General features: G+C 41.4%; 1 protein-coding gene across 2 annotated transcripts; it reads right to left on the bottom strand.

The window, feature by feature from the left end:
* Positions 1-2,874: 2,874 nt before the first annotated feature.
* On the bottom strand, positions 2,875-18,077 carry LOC150061873 (cytochrome P450 4A6-like). 2 transcript variants are annotated; one of them, XM_090334904.1, is made up of 12 exons: positions 17,839-18,076; positions 13,839-13,980; positions 13,319-13,363; positions 12,766-12,893; positions 11,487-11,611; positions 10,982-11,136; positions 10,483-10,589; positions 10,191-10,381; positions 9,958-10,091; positions 8,880-8,944; positions 8,663-8,739; positions 2,875-3,898 (listed from the first exon to the last, which is right to left on the bottom strand). In XM_090334904.1, the coding sequence occupies exons 1-12, from the start codon at positions 18,016-18,018 to the stop codon at positions 3,724-3,726; spliced, it is 1,524 nt and encodes a 507-aa protein (XP_090191030.1). In that variant the 5' UTR covers positions 18,019-18,076; the 3' UTR covers positions 2,875-3,723. The 2 variants fall into 2 exon arrangements, with proteins under 2 accessions (XP_090191030.1, XP_090191031.1); XM_090334905.1 differs by lacking the exon at positions 2,875-3,898 and having other exon boundaries at positions 8,659-8,739; positions 17,839-18,077.
* Between the last annotated feature and the right edge of the window lie 613 nt (positions 18,078-18,690).

Here is an 18,690-nt window from a genome sequence, read left to right as displayed (position 1 = left end):
AGAATGGGCAGGCTAGAGTTGACAAGTGAACAGGGGCTATAGAAACATTTGAAGATGTAGCTAGGAGGGAGATAGGTAGACACACAGAAAAGCAGGGCTCCTAGAAGAAGATAAGATCAAAAGTGGCCTACAGACAGAAGGACACGGGACAGGGTAGCAGGCAGGTGAGAAGTACACTTTCTATAAAATTTATAAAAATAGAGTATGAGCATATTGCCATGGGACAAAGGTGGGTGTGACAAGGAGTCAGAAAATGTCAGGAAGGATGCCTTCCCATTTTCTAATATGATTATTCAAGCTTTCTGAGATCCAGGTGGCTCCCAGTTCTATACTTCTGTATAATTCATAGAACTAGGATGGGGATCCAGGATGGGAATCTGGTAAAAGGGCCAAGGTCAGCTGTTCATGATGCAAATTTCTAGTCCAATAGTAAAATGAGAAGTGGCCTTACACTGTGTTCTTAGCTGGGCAGCACGTGGACTCTTAGTTCTAGAACAGAGTAGAGTTTTCGCGTATCTGTTTCAGGGACTCAGCATGATCAATTTTCCTACAGGTCACACACAATTGTGTGTTAGGCCTTGTTTTATACTCTCTTGAATTCTGGCAAGGCCTTGCTAATTCTAGGGTTGTTTTCCCGTACTCCAGATCTCAGAGATATGAAGTCTCTGTTGAGACATGGCCAGCACTCCAATGGGTAGATTCCAACAACTTGAATCAGTTTTTGACTTAATCATTATTTGATTTTGTTCTTCAATTAAGAATTGTACCAGCATCTCCATATTGAGAATTTTTTCCAGCATTGGCACTAACAAAAAAGCACATGGCAGAGATCTCTTATCCTTTGAAATCTTCTCTTCAATAGAACCTGGCATTTTAGTTTTACCTTACAAGATCTAATTTCATGAAGTGTCAGCGATGTGGAAACTGTACAAATTACCCACACCAAAACATAAAATAAACAGGCCTTTTATTTTAATATGTGCCCAATCAAATCAAATCAAATCTCTTAGGAACAAACTACAAGGAAAAGCTAATTGATTTTTTTAATGGAATGAACTTCATATACACTCAGCCTCTTCATTTTGAAAAGGTTTTCATTTATTGTTGTCTTTTAAGTTTTCTGATTTCCCCCTTTTAGCATTTAGGTATTTATTTGTTGGGAAAAGTGCCCTGTGATGAGGGCTAGACTCTGGGCAGTGGTCCATTGTGCATTTCCCTGGCTGGGAAGGGAGCAGGCTGGCTTGTCACTGACTAGATTGTGTGAGATTTGTTCCCATGGACCCTGTTGACAATGTTCTGCTCCCCAATTGCCATGCAGCGGGTCCTCAGGTTCTTCCTGTCTCCTCTTATCACCTCTGCTCCAAGCAAGCAAGTAGCCCTTTGCTCAGGCTGATTGGGAATGCCAGTTCAGTATGGAATAAAGAATTTGAAAATGGGGAAAAAAAAGAATGGTTCCCCAGCGTGGAAAATCACCCTGGCAAAGGGTGCGTCTTAGTCTCAGAGGTAATCAAGGTATCTCCTGGAAGAGTTTTATGTTTCCAAAATTTGCTACTTTTGTTTTTGCCAGTCCTGGGCTTGAGCTCAGGGCCCGAGCACTGTCCTTGGACTTTCTCAAAGCTAGAGCTCTACCACTTGAGCCACAACACCATTTCTGGCTTTTTGCTATGTATGTGGTACCAAGGAATCGAACCCTGATCTGTAATGCATGCTAGGCAAGCACTCTACCACTAGGCCGAACTCCCAGTCCTCCTTGGCTCTTTATATATGAATCTATGTGTCATCAGGGATCTTCAAGCTGCAGCCCATCTGCTTCCCACTCAGTGGTCAGGCTCCAGGCCCTCTTCTCCCAGCTCACTGGCATATGTGGCTTTCCAATTCTCAGGAAATGTCTATACTTGCCATCTTCCATTTCCTCTCCTGTATGTCTTTGGAGACAGTCCCACCTTCACTCTGACTCTTTCAAAGCCCATCAGGTAGAACAGGGTTCAGTAGATGCAGAGACATCTGCTACTTTCACCTGCTGAGTTTCTCTTTCTCTCTCTTATCTGGCAGTGCCACTTCCTGTCTCACATCATGTCCTTGAGGTCACTGAGAATGTCCCCTTTCCAGCTGTGTCTCCTATCCTCAAAGACTACCTGGCTTTACCCTTCTGCAGAAGTGTGGCTTTGTTATAAATTTTTTTTGATGATACTTGGGTTTAAACTCAGGGTTTGTTCTTTCTGGGCAACTACTAGCTCTACCTAGCTCTACCACTGAGCTATATCCATAACCTTCTTTGCACTGTCTATCTTCCTTGTAGCCCAGCCTCATGCCTAGCATACTTCCTGCCACAGATGAAATGACAGACACGTGTCTCCAGCCTCAGGTTCTTGATTTTTCTTTGCCTCAGCAGGCCCAAACTGATTCACAATCTTCCTTATCTCAGCCTCACACATAACTGGGATGACAAGCATGAGCCACTACACCTGATTTTATACACACACACACACACACACACACACACACACACACACACACACTTTAAAGATTTCAAATAACCTGATTTGGGTATACAGAAAACTATTTGCAGATTAAGTCTATTTATGATAGTGTATGCATGCCAAGTGGACAAGGATTACCATTCAGTATGGCTTTGGTGAATTACTCAATTACTCAATTATCCCATTATTCAACTAAATCTCAGTCTAAGTCTGCTGTGAAGATTTGTAGATATAGATAATGTGTATGATCAGTGGATTTCAAGTACAAGAGATGGTCCTTGATATTCTAGGTATACCAAATCCATTCACAGGGAGCACTTGAAACAAACCTCCAGAAATAGAAGAAAAGGATTCTTCTGAGAATTATTTATTTATCTATCTATCTATCATCTATCTATCTATCTATTTATTTATTTATTTTTGGTAGTGGGGCTTGAACTCTGGGCCTGGCCACTGTCCCTTAGCTCCTCAGCTCAAGACTAGCAGTCTACCACTTAAGTCACAACACCACTTTCAGCTTTCTCTGTGTATGTGATACCAAGGAATAGAAGCCAGGGCTTCATACATGCTAGGCAACCACTCTACTACTAGGCCAAATTCCCAGCCCTGACAATTATTTTTTACCCAAGGAAAACCATTATCAATCTCTAATCTCCAGAACTGTGAGATTTTACAGGTGTATTGTTTAAAACCATCAAAGTGGTGGTAGTTTATTTCAGCAAAACAGGAAGATCACATAGGCACAGGAAAATAGTGCAAAGAGAAGACAGGAGGCAGGCAGGCTAGAGGGTAGGCAAGTGATCAGAAACAATGTGGATATTCTAAAATGGAGGCAATTAAGAAGAAAGGTAGGCTGGGAGTTTGGCCTAGTGGTAGAGTGCTTGCCTAGCATGCATGAAGACCTGGGTTCGATTCCTCGGTACCACATACATAGAAAAAGCCAGAAGTGGTGCTGAGGCTCAAGTGGTAGAGCTCTACCCTTGAGAAAGTCCAAGGACAGTGCCCAGGCCCTGAGCTCACGCCCAGGACTGGCAAAAAAAAAAAAAGAGAGAGTGGGGATGCTGAAGGAAGGTAAGAGGGGAAAAAAGGACAAATATTAGGATAGAAATACCATAGCAGATAGATACAAAGAAGGGAATGTGGGCAGAGAGAAGGTAAAATTTGTATAGACAGTCAAGGATAGGAGCAGGTGACAGGAAGGCAAAAACGTAAGCATGAGGTCCTCAGAGACTCCTTTTTCCAACTAGGATTGTTGAAGCTTCCGGAGATACAAGTGAATCCCATTGGTGGACTTGAGTACAATTCGTGTGATGAGGACTGGAATTCTGGTGGGATCTGGCAGCAACTCAAAGCGGAGCAAGGTCAGGGCCACAGCCACCTTCAGCTCATTCATGACAAATTGTTTCCCAATGCAATTCCTAGGCCAGGCAGAGAAAACAAAATGAGAGGTGCCTGAGGTTCCATTCTATCCTGGGCAGGCATTGGTCCCTGAGAGCCCTAGCCTGTGTCTGAGCAGTCAGGGCCCTCAGGTCTTGGTTTATACATTATTTAAAATTATTATTGTAAAGATGACATACAGAGGGGTTACAGTTATATAAGTCAGATAAGTACATTTCTTTTTTGCAACATATTATTTTTATTTAAATTTTTGTTTTCAGACACTCCTATTGGCAATATTGATGAAATAAGCAAAAGTGACAATCTTATAGTAAGAATTTATAAGTTATTTTATTTTTTATTGTCGGGGTAATGTATAGAGGGGTTACAGTTACAGAATTTATATTTTATAATCCTAGAACCATCTCATCAAGGATGATTTGCAAACTTCAAGAATATAAATAATCACAACTATACTGCATATGTTAATATTCAACACAGTTATATACATATATAAGTTTATATATATGTATATATATATATGTGTTGTAGATCAGTATGACAGGCAATTTGTGCAAAGCTGCCTGAATGTCAAGTTGAAGGGAAGTAATATTGCATTTTATAATAATGTACAAATAATGTTCAAAGCAGCATTATTAATAACAGCCCAGAGACACAGCTAACCTAAGACCCATCCACATATGAATAAGTATCTGAATGTTATGCAACAGTAACATTCAGAAATTGCAAGAAACAATAAGAAAGAATTAATGTATTATACAAACTAAATAAAAATTTTAATTCCTGAATTCCTGTCCCACCAATGAGGTTGAATAAGTTAACTTTGTTATGTTTTAGTTTTGTCATTGTAAGTAGAAATAATAATAACTACCTTATTGAAGTGTTAAGAGAAAAAGAAACAGTACAACTTAAGCACTGATCTTCTAGCATTAGGATTATTGTAGAATACTACTAATAATTGTGATCTTATAACATTTGAACTTTTCAGCAGGTAGCATGAGAGTGGCAGAGTTTTTCTCTACAATTTACATCCAGTCATTCTTTGTACCACTAATAAGGAAAGAGGTGGGCCACAGAAAACCCAGAATACATCCCATAAACTTCCACGGAACTTTATCCATTTCTGTCCAATGGTATTTTGTCTGCTCCTAATAACTTAATAACTTTTAATAACTAAATGGTGGTCAATTATCTTGGAGCACAAGGCAAATGATACTTCCCAGAAGAAGTAGGAAACGGAAGTCAAGGCTCCCAAGTCAAAACCATTTACAACAAAAGTTCATATGGGCTGCTTTAAGCAGCCAGCACTCTGTTGTGGAGGTGAAGGTAAGATGGAATGACTGAAAAGAAGCTCCATGCACAGCTTTCAGTTGCTAAAAATTTGCCACACATCTATGAATCCCAGTTCTATCCATAGAAAAATGCATTATTTCCATAGTGAGAAAATATTATTAAGTAGAACTATTCTCTTAAAGGCTTTAAGATGAAAAATAGCTTTAGAATTAAAAAAGCCTTAGCAGAGTATATTTCCTTTTGAACATTCCTCTTCCTACATTTTAATCCAGTTTTTCCTTCCCCCACCATCCCCCAGGTTGTATAGTTCCTTTTCAATATAATGTCTAGTGAGCATCACCACTGTATTTGATCACCCTTTTGTGGTTTATTCCTTTTTGACTTTTGACAAAAATGTGCATTCTTTCAGAGCTAGATTGATCCATATTGCTGTTCTCAAATATGAAGTCTCTGTTTAAATATGTTACAACACTTCACAGGACAGAAGTTGATGTTTATCATTTTAAGACTTAATGTTTAACTACTCCATTAAGAGTCTCTGGTTCTCTAATATGGAAATTACTTGTCTGGGTTATACAAGGAGTGATTACCATCTAGGACCAAAAAAGATCTTTGATTATGAGAAAGAAGCCAGGTATCAAAGTGTTGACACCTAGAAAACATACTGAGCTGGAGATCTCCACTGAAGCCCCACTCCCCCCGCTCCCCCACCCCATTGACTGGTCAAACTCCACATGTAATCCACAGTCCATGGACATAAACATGAAGCTTTAGAATTTAAATCCAGAAATGTCTTTGCTTGCTCTGTTCAGTTCTTCTTCTGGATTTCATTGGTCTCTATGACCCTACCACTCCCTGTGACACTCAAGGCCCTCCATTAGGTAGGACAGTGTGCAGATGCATCCACATGAATTACATCTTACTTTCATAGTCCCACTTACCACCTCTGATCATGCTGAAGTTGCTGTTGTCATCACTCCCTGCAAATCCTACCAGCTCAGGGCTACTGATTAGCTGGCTTTCTATTTCTTTACTAATGGTCCTTTTCTTTCCAGATATTCAAGGAGGTTCTTTATTCAAGGACCCTCCACAGTCCAAGGACTGAGACAGTATCAGGAACACAGAATGTCCCACAGCAGCTCAATGAGTGACTGACAGAGTGAAGGAAAGAGAAAGGTTGATGTTGGTCTCAAGTGTATGCATCTGATTCTATAAAAATAAAAAAAATTTAAAAAAAATTTTCTCTTCCAGGGGAACTCTTACACATCTCTGTTTCTCATACCCTAGCACAGGACTTTTCAAGGAGAACAAAACTTTTAAATTTTTGTACTTGGAATAAGTAAGTTAAAAATCTGGATGCTGGTGACTCAGGCCTGTGGTCCTACCTACTCAAGAGGCTGAGATCTGAGGATTGTGGTTCAAAGCCAGCCTGAATGTGAGAATCTTTTTTTTCATATATTTTTTATTGTAATTAATAGAAGAGTTACATTACATTCATCAGATAGAAGGTACATTACTTCACAAATATTGATACCCTCTCTCATGTCCTGAATGTGAGAATCTTATCCCCGATTAAATGGCTTAAAGTGGAGATGTGGCTCAAATGATGGATCGCCAGCTTTGAGTGATAAAGCAAAGGGACAACGCCCAGGCGCTGAGTCCAATGAACAAACAAAACTCCCCACCATATTGGAATGCATAGAAAGTAAATATTAAGTTTGTCCAGTCATTTTTCTAACTTTATTATTCCTAATGCAAGCTTTACAGCCAATACCTAGAAGGAAGTACTTAGCTCTAGGATAATCCAAATACTGGAAGTCCAATTAATGGATGAACAATTTGCTTAAAGCCTATTTGGAGAGAAATATTCAGCCCTAGGAGAATTCACATAAGCATGATTCTAACAATCAGGGTTCCTACTACTATTACAAGGTTTATGGCAATTCCTTGAGCCTTTGTGGATTATTACAGCAGATCTTTTACAATTGTTTGTTTATAGCTGCTTCACTCAGTTTAAATTGGACTCGTTAGGGACGTCAATGTTATCTTTCAAGTAAAAATAATGAGATCTTCCTTAGAGGGAGCATACTTTTCTCATTTGCATACATTTTAAGGTTGATTAGTGGTCATCAGCCAATTGAAACAAATTCCCAGCGCCATTTCAAGATATACAGATGTTTCATCTGCACAATTTTGACAAAGGAAAACTTGTAAAAGGAATAGGAAGCTTAACATAGGGTCTAAAACAGAATTAGAAGAGACTTCAAGTGAAGTGCTATGCACTGCGGTAAATCTTTCTTGCAGGTGAAGTATGGAGACCAGGTTTAGATAATGCTGCCTTGTTCTTATAGATATCCTGGCACCTAGCTGAGTGATGAGGGCTTTTCACCCAGTTTCAAAGCCCTACAGATGATACAAGTCATCCTTTGAGTTGTAGAGCAAGGGGGACTTTGTTTACAGGATGTGTGTGTGTGTGTGTGTCCTCTTGTTTAGACCCGGAGAGGGTATGTGAATGCATGTTGTTTAGCCCTGGGGAGCCCTGTTCCTAGTGTCTTTGTTTACGTTGGGCCTTTGTCAACACCAAAACATGGTTCTTATCTTTAAAAGTTTGGTATGGGCCAGGTGGGTGGCTCCCTGTAATCCTAGCTACTCAGGAGGCTGAGATCTGAAGATGGTAGTTCAAAGCCAGCCCAGGCACTAAGGAATTTGAGACTCTTATCTCCAATTAATCACTAGAAAATGGGAAGTAGGGCTCTGAGTCAAGGGAGAGGGTAGTAGCCTTGAGCTAAAGAGCTCAGGAACAGCGCCCAGTCCCAGAGTTCAAGCCCCATGACTCGCAAAAACAAAGTTGGTGCAGGCTCTATGCAGGGGGAGGGGGAAGGAGGGACTGCAGGTCTTTGTCACAATGGTCTACCTGCAGACTCCCAATTCTACTCCTTGAAATGTGTCTTCTCTGTTTCCTCATGATTGAGATTTCCCTTACAACAGAGGGGCTAACAACAACCTCTCAGATCTCCTACTGAACAGTGGGAATGTGTCAGATATCAAGAAAACAAACGCAGACAACCAACCACTTCCTGCAATGGTTCTGGGACTAGATAACAAGCAGAAAAGGTGGTGAGCCGGGTTGAGAATGTGTAGAAAGAGAGGAGTGCACCATTGAAGCAATCTGGCAGCCAAAAGCACATGCCTGAGATTAAATTTCCATGAGGAAATCTAATTTCTACCATCCTACTCCTAAAATGAAGGAACCATCAGAAGGTACTGAAGCATAAAAAAAACCAACTTTAGTAGTATTTGGGTGCCCTTTGGGGAGGGAAGTAGGTCCACCTTCCTTGGATATGCTCAGAAATACCACCTTCTTTTCAAGGATAGACCTGTCCCCATCAGGCTTCTTCCCCACCAAACAATGTAGAAAATTCCAAACACTGGGTATGTGCCCAGAGACTCCTTTTTTCCCCTACTCCATTAAACAGCAAAAGATGCCTCACCTAGCTCCTCCGGAGAAGGGCAGGAATGAGTGGCTATGCCTGTCAGAACCAGGTGCAAACCGAAAAGGATCAAACACCTGTAAGAAAGCACAAGGGCCAGGACAGAAAGAGATCAACTTTCTTTGTAGTGCATGAGGGGCAATAACACTGCAGGTGGGAGTCAAGGAGGTGTCAGTCCTCAGAGATCTTCTCCCCCTACTTTGCAGGATTCTCATACCTCTGGGTTTGGCCACACCTTCGGATTATGGTGAAGACCATAAAACATGAGCGAGACTTTGATACCTGTGAGGCAGGTAAGGAGACAGAGAGAAGACTAGTTATGCCCATAGTGTTTTTGATCTTTCAACAAGGTGGCACTATGCACTCATAAAATCATTGGCTCCATTGATCATCACCACATTGAGCATTGAGAAGATTATTAATTTACTTATCGCTCATAATTACCTTCCCAGAAAGGTACTCATACCTTCATCTTTTAAGGATGGCATCAGAGGTATTGAATGACACTTCTGTGGTCACAAAGCTAGGGTGTTACAAGGCAGGGACTAGATCCAATAGCAGGTGAGAGAATGGTGTCTGTCCACCATAACAGAACACTCAGATCTGGCCATCAGCTTCCCTGTGCCATCAAACCAAGACTTCTTATAGACAACACTACATCTAACGTATAACTTCTGATCTCCTTCATTTACCTCCACTTGAGAAAATAAAAGAACCAGATCTCCTTAATATCCCCACCTTGGATGCTGACAAGTCACCATTAGGTCAACTGATTGTCTTTTGCATGTGTCACAGTGGAGTTATCTACACACCCTGTCTAATAAAAAGACTGTACTGCTTTGTTTTTTTTTATTAAAAGGGTATACAATGAAGAGAGAAGTGGTCTGTGTGTGCTATAATGTTTTAGTCAGAAATAAAAGCTCAGCGTATTAGAAGCTGGAATATCCTGTAATTCAAATCGGGGGAAGTGTAACCACAAGATCATAGACTCCAAAGGTGATTGATATTAACTGTGGAGTATTAAAGAACCATATGATTTTATTCCAATGAATAATAGAATTGAAGCCATCTTCAAAATGATTTATGCCAACATAACGAAATGAAAATTTCCTTAGACGTTAAAGGGGAACGAACAGGTACTAATTTACTGACAAAGAAAATGGACTGAAGGTTATTCAGAACTGCTGAAATATACATGGGTTTTCCATCCTCTCTTGTCTTTGCTGCGTGCCAAAAAAATCCCCCACTCTTATCTATTGGAAGGGTTTAGGGGAGTGAGTCAAAGATATTAATACCTTTGGGTAGGGAGCGGCCATCAGGGAAAGTGAGAGGTTTGCTCAGCTGTCTTCCCACCACTGGAACTGGTGGATAGAGTCTCAGGGCCTCCTTAATGCACATAGTGGTATAGGGCATCTGGTCCAAGTGGTCCCTGAAACAAAGCTCATTCTGAAGGACAGGCATGGCCTGGAAATAGCAGAGGCTCCCTTTACCAAAGAGGTAGTATGTTCCTACTTGTGGACTCACTTACCAGGTGATGGAGGTGCCATCCCTCAGGAGGCTCTGCACCTCTTCCCTGCACCTCTGCTGGTGCTGGGGGTTTGTAGCCAGAGCATACAAGATCCAGGAAAAGCCACTGGCTGTGGTGTCATGGCCCTCAAACATGAAAGTATCTACTTCAGCATGCAAGTCTTCATCAGACAAGCGGCTCCCATCCTCCTTCTGTGAGAAGTCACAGTGGGGGTAAAAAAAAAAAAACACACAGGTTTTGCCTCACTCTGCACTTCTGGGCAAAGCCTTAGACCTCTGCCACATAAACCTACTTTGGCAAACAGAAGGATATCCAAAAAATCCAAGTGCCTCTTCTTCTTGATCTTCTCTAACTCCGCCTCATCCTGTAACTGAGTCTTCCTCATCTTGATCACTCGATCTGACCCAGGACAATGGTTAATAGACATTGCCAAATGCTATAGCAAACCACAGAAAATCCTATGTACTTCTTGCCCCATTCTGGGTACCCTGTAAGAACTCAGAGTATGAGGGGGTAAGGTTTAGAGTATGGCACCATTTGATTCAAGTCAGGAATTCCCTCCAAAACACAGGCAACAGAAACTGTTTGAGCTGCTGGAATGGGTCTCACACAACAGCACCAATTTCATAGCAACATCTGCAAGGCCCAACATTTGCACTAAGGAAGTACCTTGCATGATTATGTTCCAAGTCCTCAGGGGCATCAGAGTGACTGCCTCTGGAGATGAGATCACAGCTAGTTCATTTTGCCTGCACCCCGTACAGAAAGGAGACAGAATACACAAAGAGAACCTGTATGCTCATGGGCAATCTGGGCAGCGCGACTGGCCCGGCGGCCTTCAGAGCTCAGACTATAGATGATGTCATTCTGATGAAACATATTTCTCACACGGGAAAATGTCAGGTTTTTCAGATCTTCAACAGCCTGAATGTAGGACTGGGAATTCCTGGGGGACAGAAGGCAAACAGATGGACAGGTGAGGGGAGGGGAGGGCCTGACATAGACAGAGTGAATTCAGGGTGGAGATTCTCTTTGTGGTAGGGACACAAATCACCGAGACACATATTAGTTTTATCTTACAGTCCACTGGTTCTTTAGACAATGGCATGAGCAGTGAAGTTTCTACCTGTGCTAGGACTCAGTGGTCTGTCTCGTCTGGAATTACAGCTTCATTTAAGTCTGGGATCAAAATCGCATCTTTTCTCTTTGGAGGTGAGCATCCAAACTGATTCATTTCAGGTGAGTGCCCACCCCTTAGTAATTTTAGGACCCAGTAATTTTAGCGATATCACTGACCCATCCAACTGGACACTGCCCTCATAGCTGAAGGCACACTTCATGATGGTGTCCAGGGCCATCAAGGAGATATGTTGGAAGATCTCTAGAGAGGAGTCTTGGCTGCTGAGCTTCTCCCATTTGTCCTGTGGTGAGAGAGGGACATTGACCATTCACTGCCTCCACATGGCCAAAGTTCAGCTTGCTTCCATGCCTCTACACATTCTAACAGGATGTCTTTACAAAGTAGACATATCCCAACAAATTATGGCCCTAAAGTATTTGTAAAGGGATATAGGTTTCCTCACAAACTTGTTTTTTAAAAATTAAACATGATATTTCATAGTTGTCATTGGTATGAACTTGGGGGAAATTAGAAGAATTGTCTTTGCTAAGTCAGAAAATATTATTTTAGAACAAAGAGCCGGTCATATGTTTTACTGAGGTCTGAGCTAGGATACGAGGGCAGGAAGCACCAAATTGCAGGGGAGGAAAACGTTTTGGGGTTTTTTTGTTTTAATTTCAAAGTAATATAAAGCTTGCAGAGCCAGAATGAGACTTCAAAGGGAGCATCATTGGAGGTCCCAACTCTGAGTAAGCTTGCGTTGCTAAAAAGAAATAAACAAGTCAGGTACCAGTGGCTCACGCCTGAACCCCTAGCTACTCAGGAGGCTGAGATCTGCGGATAATGGTTCAAAGCCGTGAGACTCATCTCCAGTTAACCACCAGAAAATCAGAAATGGTGCTGTGGCTCAAGTGGTAGAGTGATAGCCTTGCTGAAGAGCTCAGGAACAGCACCCAGGCCCAGAGATCAAGCCCCAAGACAGACACACACACACACACACAAAAGTAATCTTGATGGATGGTGATGGCATTGCTGATTGAGAATGTAGATTAGGAGTGTATCTCACTGTGTGAGTACTCACATCATTGAAGAAGGCCTAGAACCTGGGGCTTATTGAGTGACATCTTTCAAATCCCCCCCCATACTGATGCTACCATTGACTTGGCCAGTGAGGGACATGTACTTCTGATATCTGGCAGGATCAACTACACCCTTTGAACACTCTGGAACAGATTTAGGCATATGTCAGCTACGACGCTCTTTGCCTTTGACAATGTGGAAACTGTGTTGTTATGATCCATTCTAATCCCTGAGTCTTGTTACCTTTGGGGATCCTAGTAGCATCACTCTAGTGGCCTAACAGTCTTATTTCATAGCAGCTTCTGTGTTAGGGAATCAAATTTGCCTGTGGGCTCTGATTGGGTATTTGGACATGATAGAGAAAGACAAACTCACCAGCATCAGCTGGACAGAGTTCACCATGATTCTCATGTAGGACTTCAGGATGTCATAGTGGAAAGCTGGGGTCAACATCCGCCGGTGCTCGAACCATGTCTGCCCATTCAGTAGGAGCAAACCATAGCCTGGGCCAGAGATGGTTGTTGTATGAATGTGTGGGTAGCATAACCGGAGAGAAAATTGGGGGGATAAAGAAATTGGGGAGAAGATAATCACAAAAGAGAATTTCTTGGACACATTAGATTTGCGTTTTCAAGAATGTGAATTTCCCTGTTGGACTCATACAAGTGACGTAATTATAAGAGCCATCAGACTTGAGAGTGGTCAAACTTGTCAATGTCAGGTTGACATTATATGGAGATAACTCAGCGTATCTGTGGAAGTCACTGAGCCTCATTATGCTAATGTGATGAAGAGGTGTGGGTCTGGCTAAAAGAAAAGAAGAAGGCCAGGGATGTGTCTTGACAGCAGCAGTCCATCAATTCTTGCTCTCTATAAGCCCCCAAAATATATCTTGCCAAGAGGAGTGACCACATTTAGGTGTACGTACCAAGCCAGGGAGCTAGGAATCTGTAAGTATCCAAAGATTTGGGGTCTGAAAGAAAAGAAAAGGCTTTAAAGGAAACTGGCATATACAACGTAAGACAACCTGTAAGCAGCTGTTTTTCTACAGTTAGTGGTGACCTAGTTATCCCATTACCAAAAATAGCCTACAATTAGAAGTCTCAATAACAAGTCAATGTAGATGGTGATTTTCTTACAGATGTGGGCAACTTTACAAAACAAAACACCTCAATAGGGATGGAGGGAGGGAAGGAGGTAGGAAAGGAGGGAGGGAGAAAGGAAGGGAGGGAGGGAGAGAGGGAAGAAAATCAATTCAAGCCCACACAGAACTTAAGACATTTAGTTCACAGTAAGGTTGTGGGCTAGGGAAGAGATAGAAATGAGAAGGTTTACATATTTTCACATGTAGATATGTTAATTTGACCTTTCTTCTGAAGTTTTGCAGGTTTTAGAGCATGTACTCAAGAGAGAAGAGCTACTGCTGTTGGAACAGAGTTAATTCTCACCTGATCTCCCCAATATCACCTTCACGTAGTCAGGATCATAGATCAAAACCATAACCTGACTGCCCCATAGCCAGCGAGGACAGGCACGCGGGTATTTCTCTACCAACTTCATCAGTTGCTGCAGTTCCTGATCGTTTTGGAACTGTCACCAAAGGAAAAGAAGGCCAATGATACCTTTATAAACAAAGTCTAGTTCTTGAAGTGATGGCTGCACGAGGGAGATCTCATATTAGATCTGTTCACAGAAATCACAGAGTCACATTGTTCATGAGGACCTGGATTATAATCCAAAGTTTTGCTATCTCCACAAAACTTGACAAACTAAGGTTCTTTTACATTGTTGGACCTTGCTTAGAGACGAATCTTTCCTGTAGCTCTAAGAATCTTTCCTGTAGCACTGGATCAAGCCTTGCATGATCAGTGTTCAGAGCTGGATGATGCACAAAATTTTTTAACCGACCTAATTAAAGGTATGGGTAAATGGTGTACTTTCCAAATTTATGTGCTTGTGTTCAGTATGTAATATTATTTGGATATAGGTTTGTGGAGGTAAGCAATCTAAACTGAAGGTATCAAGGTATACCTAGATCTAATATGATACTGCCCTTATGAAAGGAAGCATTTTGAATACAGTGATACACACATGGAGCAGATATTGGATGCTGTTCAATTTAAAAGAGGTATTTGGACAGCAGATACCTCTTTTAGATTATGCAGAAGTTATGAGCCCTATCAATACCATAACTTGGGAATTCTGATCTCCACACTGTGGGACTACATTTCTATTGCTCTTGAGACTGTCTGTTGTGTTTTGGTGTGCCGTACTCAGGGAGTAATTATGACGTATCTTACTGAAGAATGAGGAAAGCAGAGTTCAGGGTCACGTCCATGGGATTAGATTAAACTCAACCTTGCTGAGTCCTCACAGCTTCCTTGTCTTTGTTCTTAACATTTCAATCAGATGTTCTAATCTTTTACCCAGCACTGGAAAACTTTAAATCTTGACATTTATCATTTCTGGGTCAATTCTTAGAGCACAGCATACAACATCCTGCCTTTCATCCCCCAAAGAAATAAGAAATACCAGGAGGGAATTAATGAGTATTTATGGGGAGACCGAGCAAAGCTCTTCCTGAAAGGACAATCTTGAGCAAGGGCAAGTAGTGAAAAGAACAAAAGATTATGGCATAGTCAGGGTGTACAGGGACTAAACTAAGGACTATGAACTGTGGACCCCTGAATCCTTTCTCATGCACATCAACACATTCCTCCACCTAGCAAATAGTCACTGCGCACCAGACATTGTTGTTAAAGCTGGTGATACATCTATGAAGCAACAAACAACCACTCTGTTCTCCTTCCACTCAGTGTTGCAGGGTGGCCAGACCATTCTTGCCTTTCCGGCATTGATAGATAACCAAGATACTGGTGGACCTGTTGATGTGATGTGTTGAGTCTGAGGATTCGACTTTAAGAGTATGGCCTCCTGATCATGTATGGATGGGATGGCAGGGGCTTTTAGAATCCACCCATTGGGATAATAGAAATCTAAAAGAAGTGTACACTAAGCAGAAGTGTGCCAAGGTCAATGAGTGAATATACAGAATGGAACAAATAGATTCATTTATGACTATTTACTGAACACTCACTTTGCATGAATTCCCTCTGGAGAGCTAGTGAAGAAGTAAGGCCTTTGCTGTCATCAAGCTTATGTTCTAGTAGGAAAGAGCTTGAGTTGTGTATGAGATAGTCAATCCTTACCTGAACTGAGAGTGATTCTATTATAATTCCTTAAAGAGGCTAACTGGTTCCTCATCTCTTACATCACTGAAGCTTCCTTTCTCCTTAGATTCATTGCAGAGACTGACCAGTCTGTGACCTCTTAGCTAGATTCCTGAAGGAATCTAGGGACATTGTTCAGCACTGTAGAATTCTTTCTTTTAGACTGCTTTGTGCCCAAGACAATCTGCTGCCTGTGTATTGCCAATGGCTCAACCCAATTATGTGTGGCATTCTTATTTCTAATTTACCCAATGGTAGAGTTTTGTGTGTAGGGGGGTGGTCCCCGTGGGGATTGAACTTTGGTCCTGGGCATTGTCCTTGAGCTCTTCAGCTCAAGGCTACCACTCTATCCCTTGAGCCACAGCACCACTTTCCAGTTTTCTGGTAGTTAATTGAAAATAAGAGTTTCATGGACTTTAGTGCCCGGACTGGCTTTGAATTGTGATCCTCAGATCTCAGCCTCCTGAGTAGCTAGCTTGACAGGTGTGAGCCACTGCACCGGCCTGGTAGAGGTTTTGAATAACTGAAACATCTCGGTATTATAAAAGTTATTGGGCTGCAATTGATACTAGCCAACAACGTTAAGAAGTAATTTAGCACCATTATTAACATTGTTTATGGAAATAGAAATTATATACATACTGATTCTAGAGATTATTTGATGGTCATTAGCAGAATGAAAACATCACTGCAGAATAAATACTTTAGTGGTTCTTTATGTCAACTTCTACCCGAATAAAATCTTCAGATGGGCATTGGTGGCTCATGCCCATAATCCTAGCAAAGCAAGATATTAAGATCTAAGGATCAGAGTTTGTAGCCAACCTGGGCATAAAAGTTCATGGGATTCTTATCTAGCCATCAAAAAGCTGGAAGAGGAGTTATAGCTCATGTGGTTGAGTTTAAAAAAAAAGCTAAGCAAGTTTAAGTGCCAGTGCCAAATTTTTTTTTAAAAAAAAGGGAAGGAAAGGAAAGAAAAGAAGATCTATACTAGTTATGGAGGAGATGACAGTAGATACAATGGATTTGGAGGTGATTGTGGCAGCTATGGCCTGCTTACAATAGAGGAGGCTATGGTGGTGGTGGACCAGGTTATGGAAACCAAGGTGGTGGAGGAGGAGGACGCGATGGTTACGTTGGAGGAAATTTTGGTGGTGGTAAGTGTGGTGGTGGGGAAAATAATTCCAGTAGACAACAGAAATCTAATTATGAACCCATGAAGGGGGCAGTTTAGGTGGAAGAAGCTCTAGCAGTCCATATGGTGGTGATTATGGATCTGGAAGTAGAAGTGATGGATATGGTAGCAAAAGGTTTTAAAAACAACAGAAAAGGGGCTACAGTTCTTAGCAGGAGAGGGAGCCAGGAGTTGTCAGGAAAGCTACAGGTTACTTTGAGACAGTCATTCCAAATGCATTACAGGGACTGTAAAAATCTGCCACAGAAGGAACGATGAGTCACAGTCAGAAAAGTTACTGCAGCTTAAACAGGAAACCCTTCTTATTCAGGACTGTCACAGCCACAGTTTGCAAAAAGTGCAGCTATTGGTTAATGCAATATAGTGTCAATTAGATGCACGTTCCTGAGGTCTTTTATCTGTTGTGGCTTTGTCTTTTCTTTTTCTTTTCATTACATCAGAGATATCTTGCCCTGTAAATTGTGGCAGTGGTAAAAGGAATATAAAATTATGGAATTTTTAACTTTTCAAAAAATAAAAAGAAGATTCACGCTCAACTAGCACCAATGACACCAAATAAAAACGACACATGTTGAAATCAACAAATAATCTGGAAGTTAGCACTATAACTATTTTCATGACCAAACATTGGTTCTCGTGATTTTATTATTTCTGTGGGAGAGAGCTAGGCTGGGTCCCTATTGTTTTGGTGCCATCTTGCTCCAGGTCTTTTGGCCTGATTAGATTATTTCTACGTAGCCAATTTAGGGAGGTGTTCAGGCTGAGAGGTAAAATTTGATTTTCCTCAGAGGCCTCAAGCTTGTTCTATAGTCACTAAGGTAGTTTTGTCCTAAAGGAATGAAGATTAGCTCAGTGAGACAACACTTAACTGGCATGCATGCAGCTCTGGGTTTGATCCCTTCATTTCTCCAAACAAACAAATGCTAATAATATTAAAAGTCAAAAGAAGTTTTGACCTATAGAGTTGGTAATTAGGTAATATAGCTCTAACCTTCCCCCCTCCCCTGTTCATCAACTTCTTACCTCATACTTGTGCCCAAAGAGCCAGTGTAAGGGTGGGCATGGAAACTGCTGGAGGACTTTGAGTAGCCACTGCCTATGGTGGTAGAACTGGGCAGCCTTGAACAGCAGCAGAAGCAGGCCAAGCAGGGAGGCCACTTGGAGGAGCCCAGAGATACTATCCAGGAGTCTGGTGTAACTCATGGTACAGAGGCTTCTGGATCACTGACTGCTCACTGTTGCAGGTCTTTTTCAAGTCCTTTATCAACTAGGATTATTGCTCCACCTACCTGAAGGAGAGAGAAGGGAGTATATGGAGGTTGGCCTTAGATCCCAGAGTTGAATTTTAGCTTGTGAAATGCTAGATGCTAAAAGTTATTGTTTCACCAGTCAACACTTTCTATTTTTCCATATAGTTCACAGGTTTTTCATGAACACTTTACTATGTATCAAACAGGCTACTAAGTAGTGAAACAGAACAGCCAACACACATGAACCTCAACCTTACCGGATTAATAATCTAGTTTTCCAGGAATTCAGCAGTGTGTGGGTGATACTATTACCATGATTTCAATGACAAGAAATTAGTTGTTGTAAGACCTAGATACATAAGGTGATATAGGATGAGACTAAATAAAAGGAACTCTAGGATATGGAAATAAGAGCTTTATCTTATGCAATTGTTGTTCTTGGTATAGTATGTTATTTCTCTCCCTTTTGTTGCCCTTATGGTGGTTAATCTCATATTGTTATGAATATGACTTTATTACCTGGTATATTGTATATGCGTTTATTTGTTTATTTGAAATACGAAAGGGAAGGGGGAAAACAAGATGATTGGAAGGGGGTGAGGGAGGGAAATGGGGACAAAAACAT

This window comes from Megascapheus bottae, chromosome 6 (genome assembly GCF_031878675.1).
Source record: "Megascapheus bottae isolate mThoBot1 chromosome 6, mThoBot2.hap1, whole genome shotgun sequence".
Lineage (NCBI taxonomy): Eukaryota > Metazoa > Chordata > Mammalia > Rodentia > Geomyidae > Megascapheus > Megascapheus bottae.
This window is presented reverse-complemented; position numbering and strand designations above follow the sequence as displayed.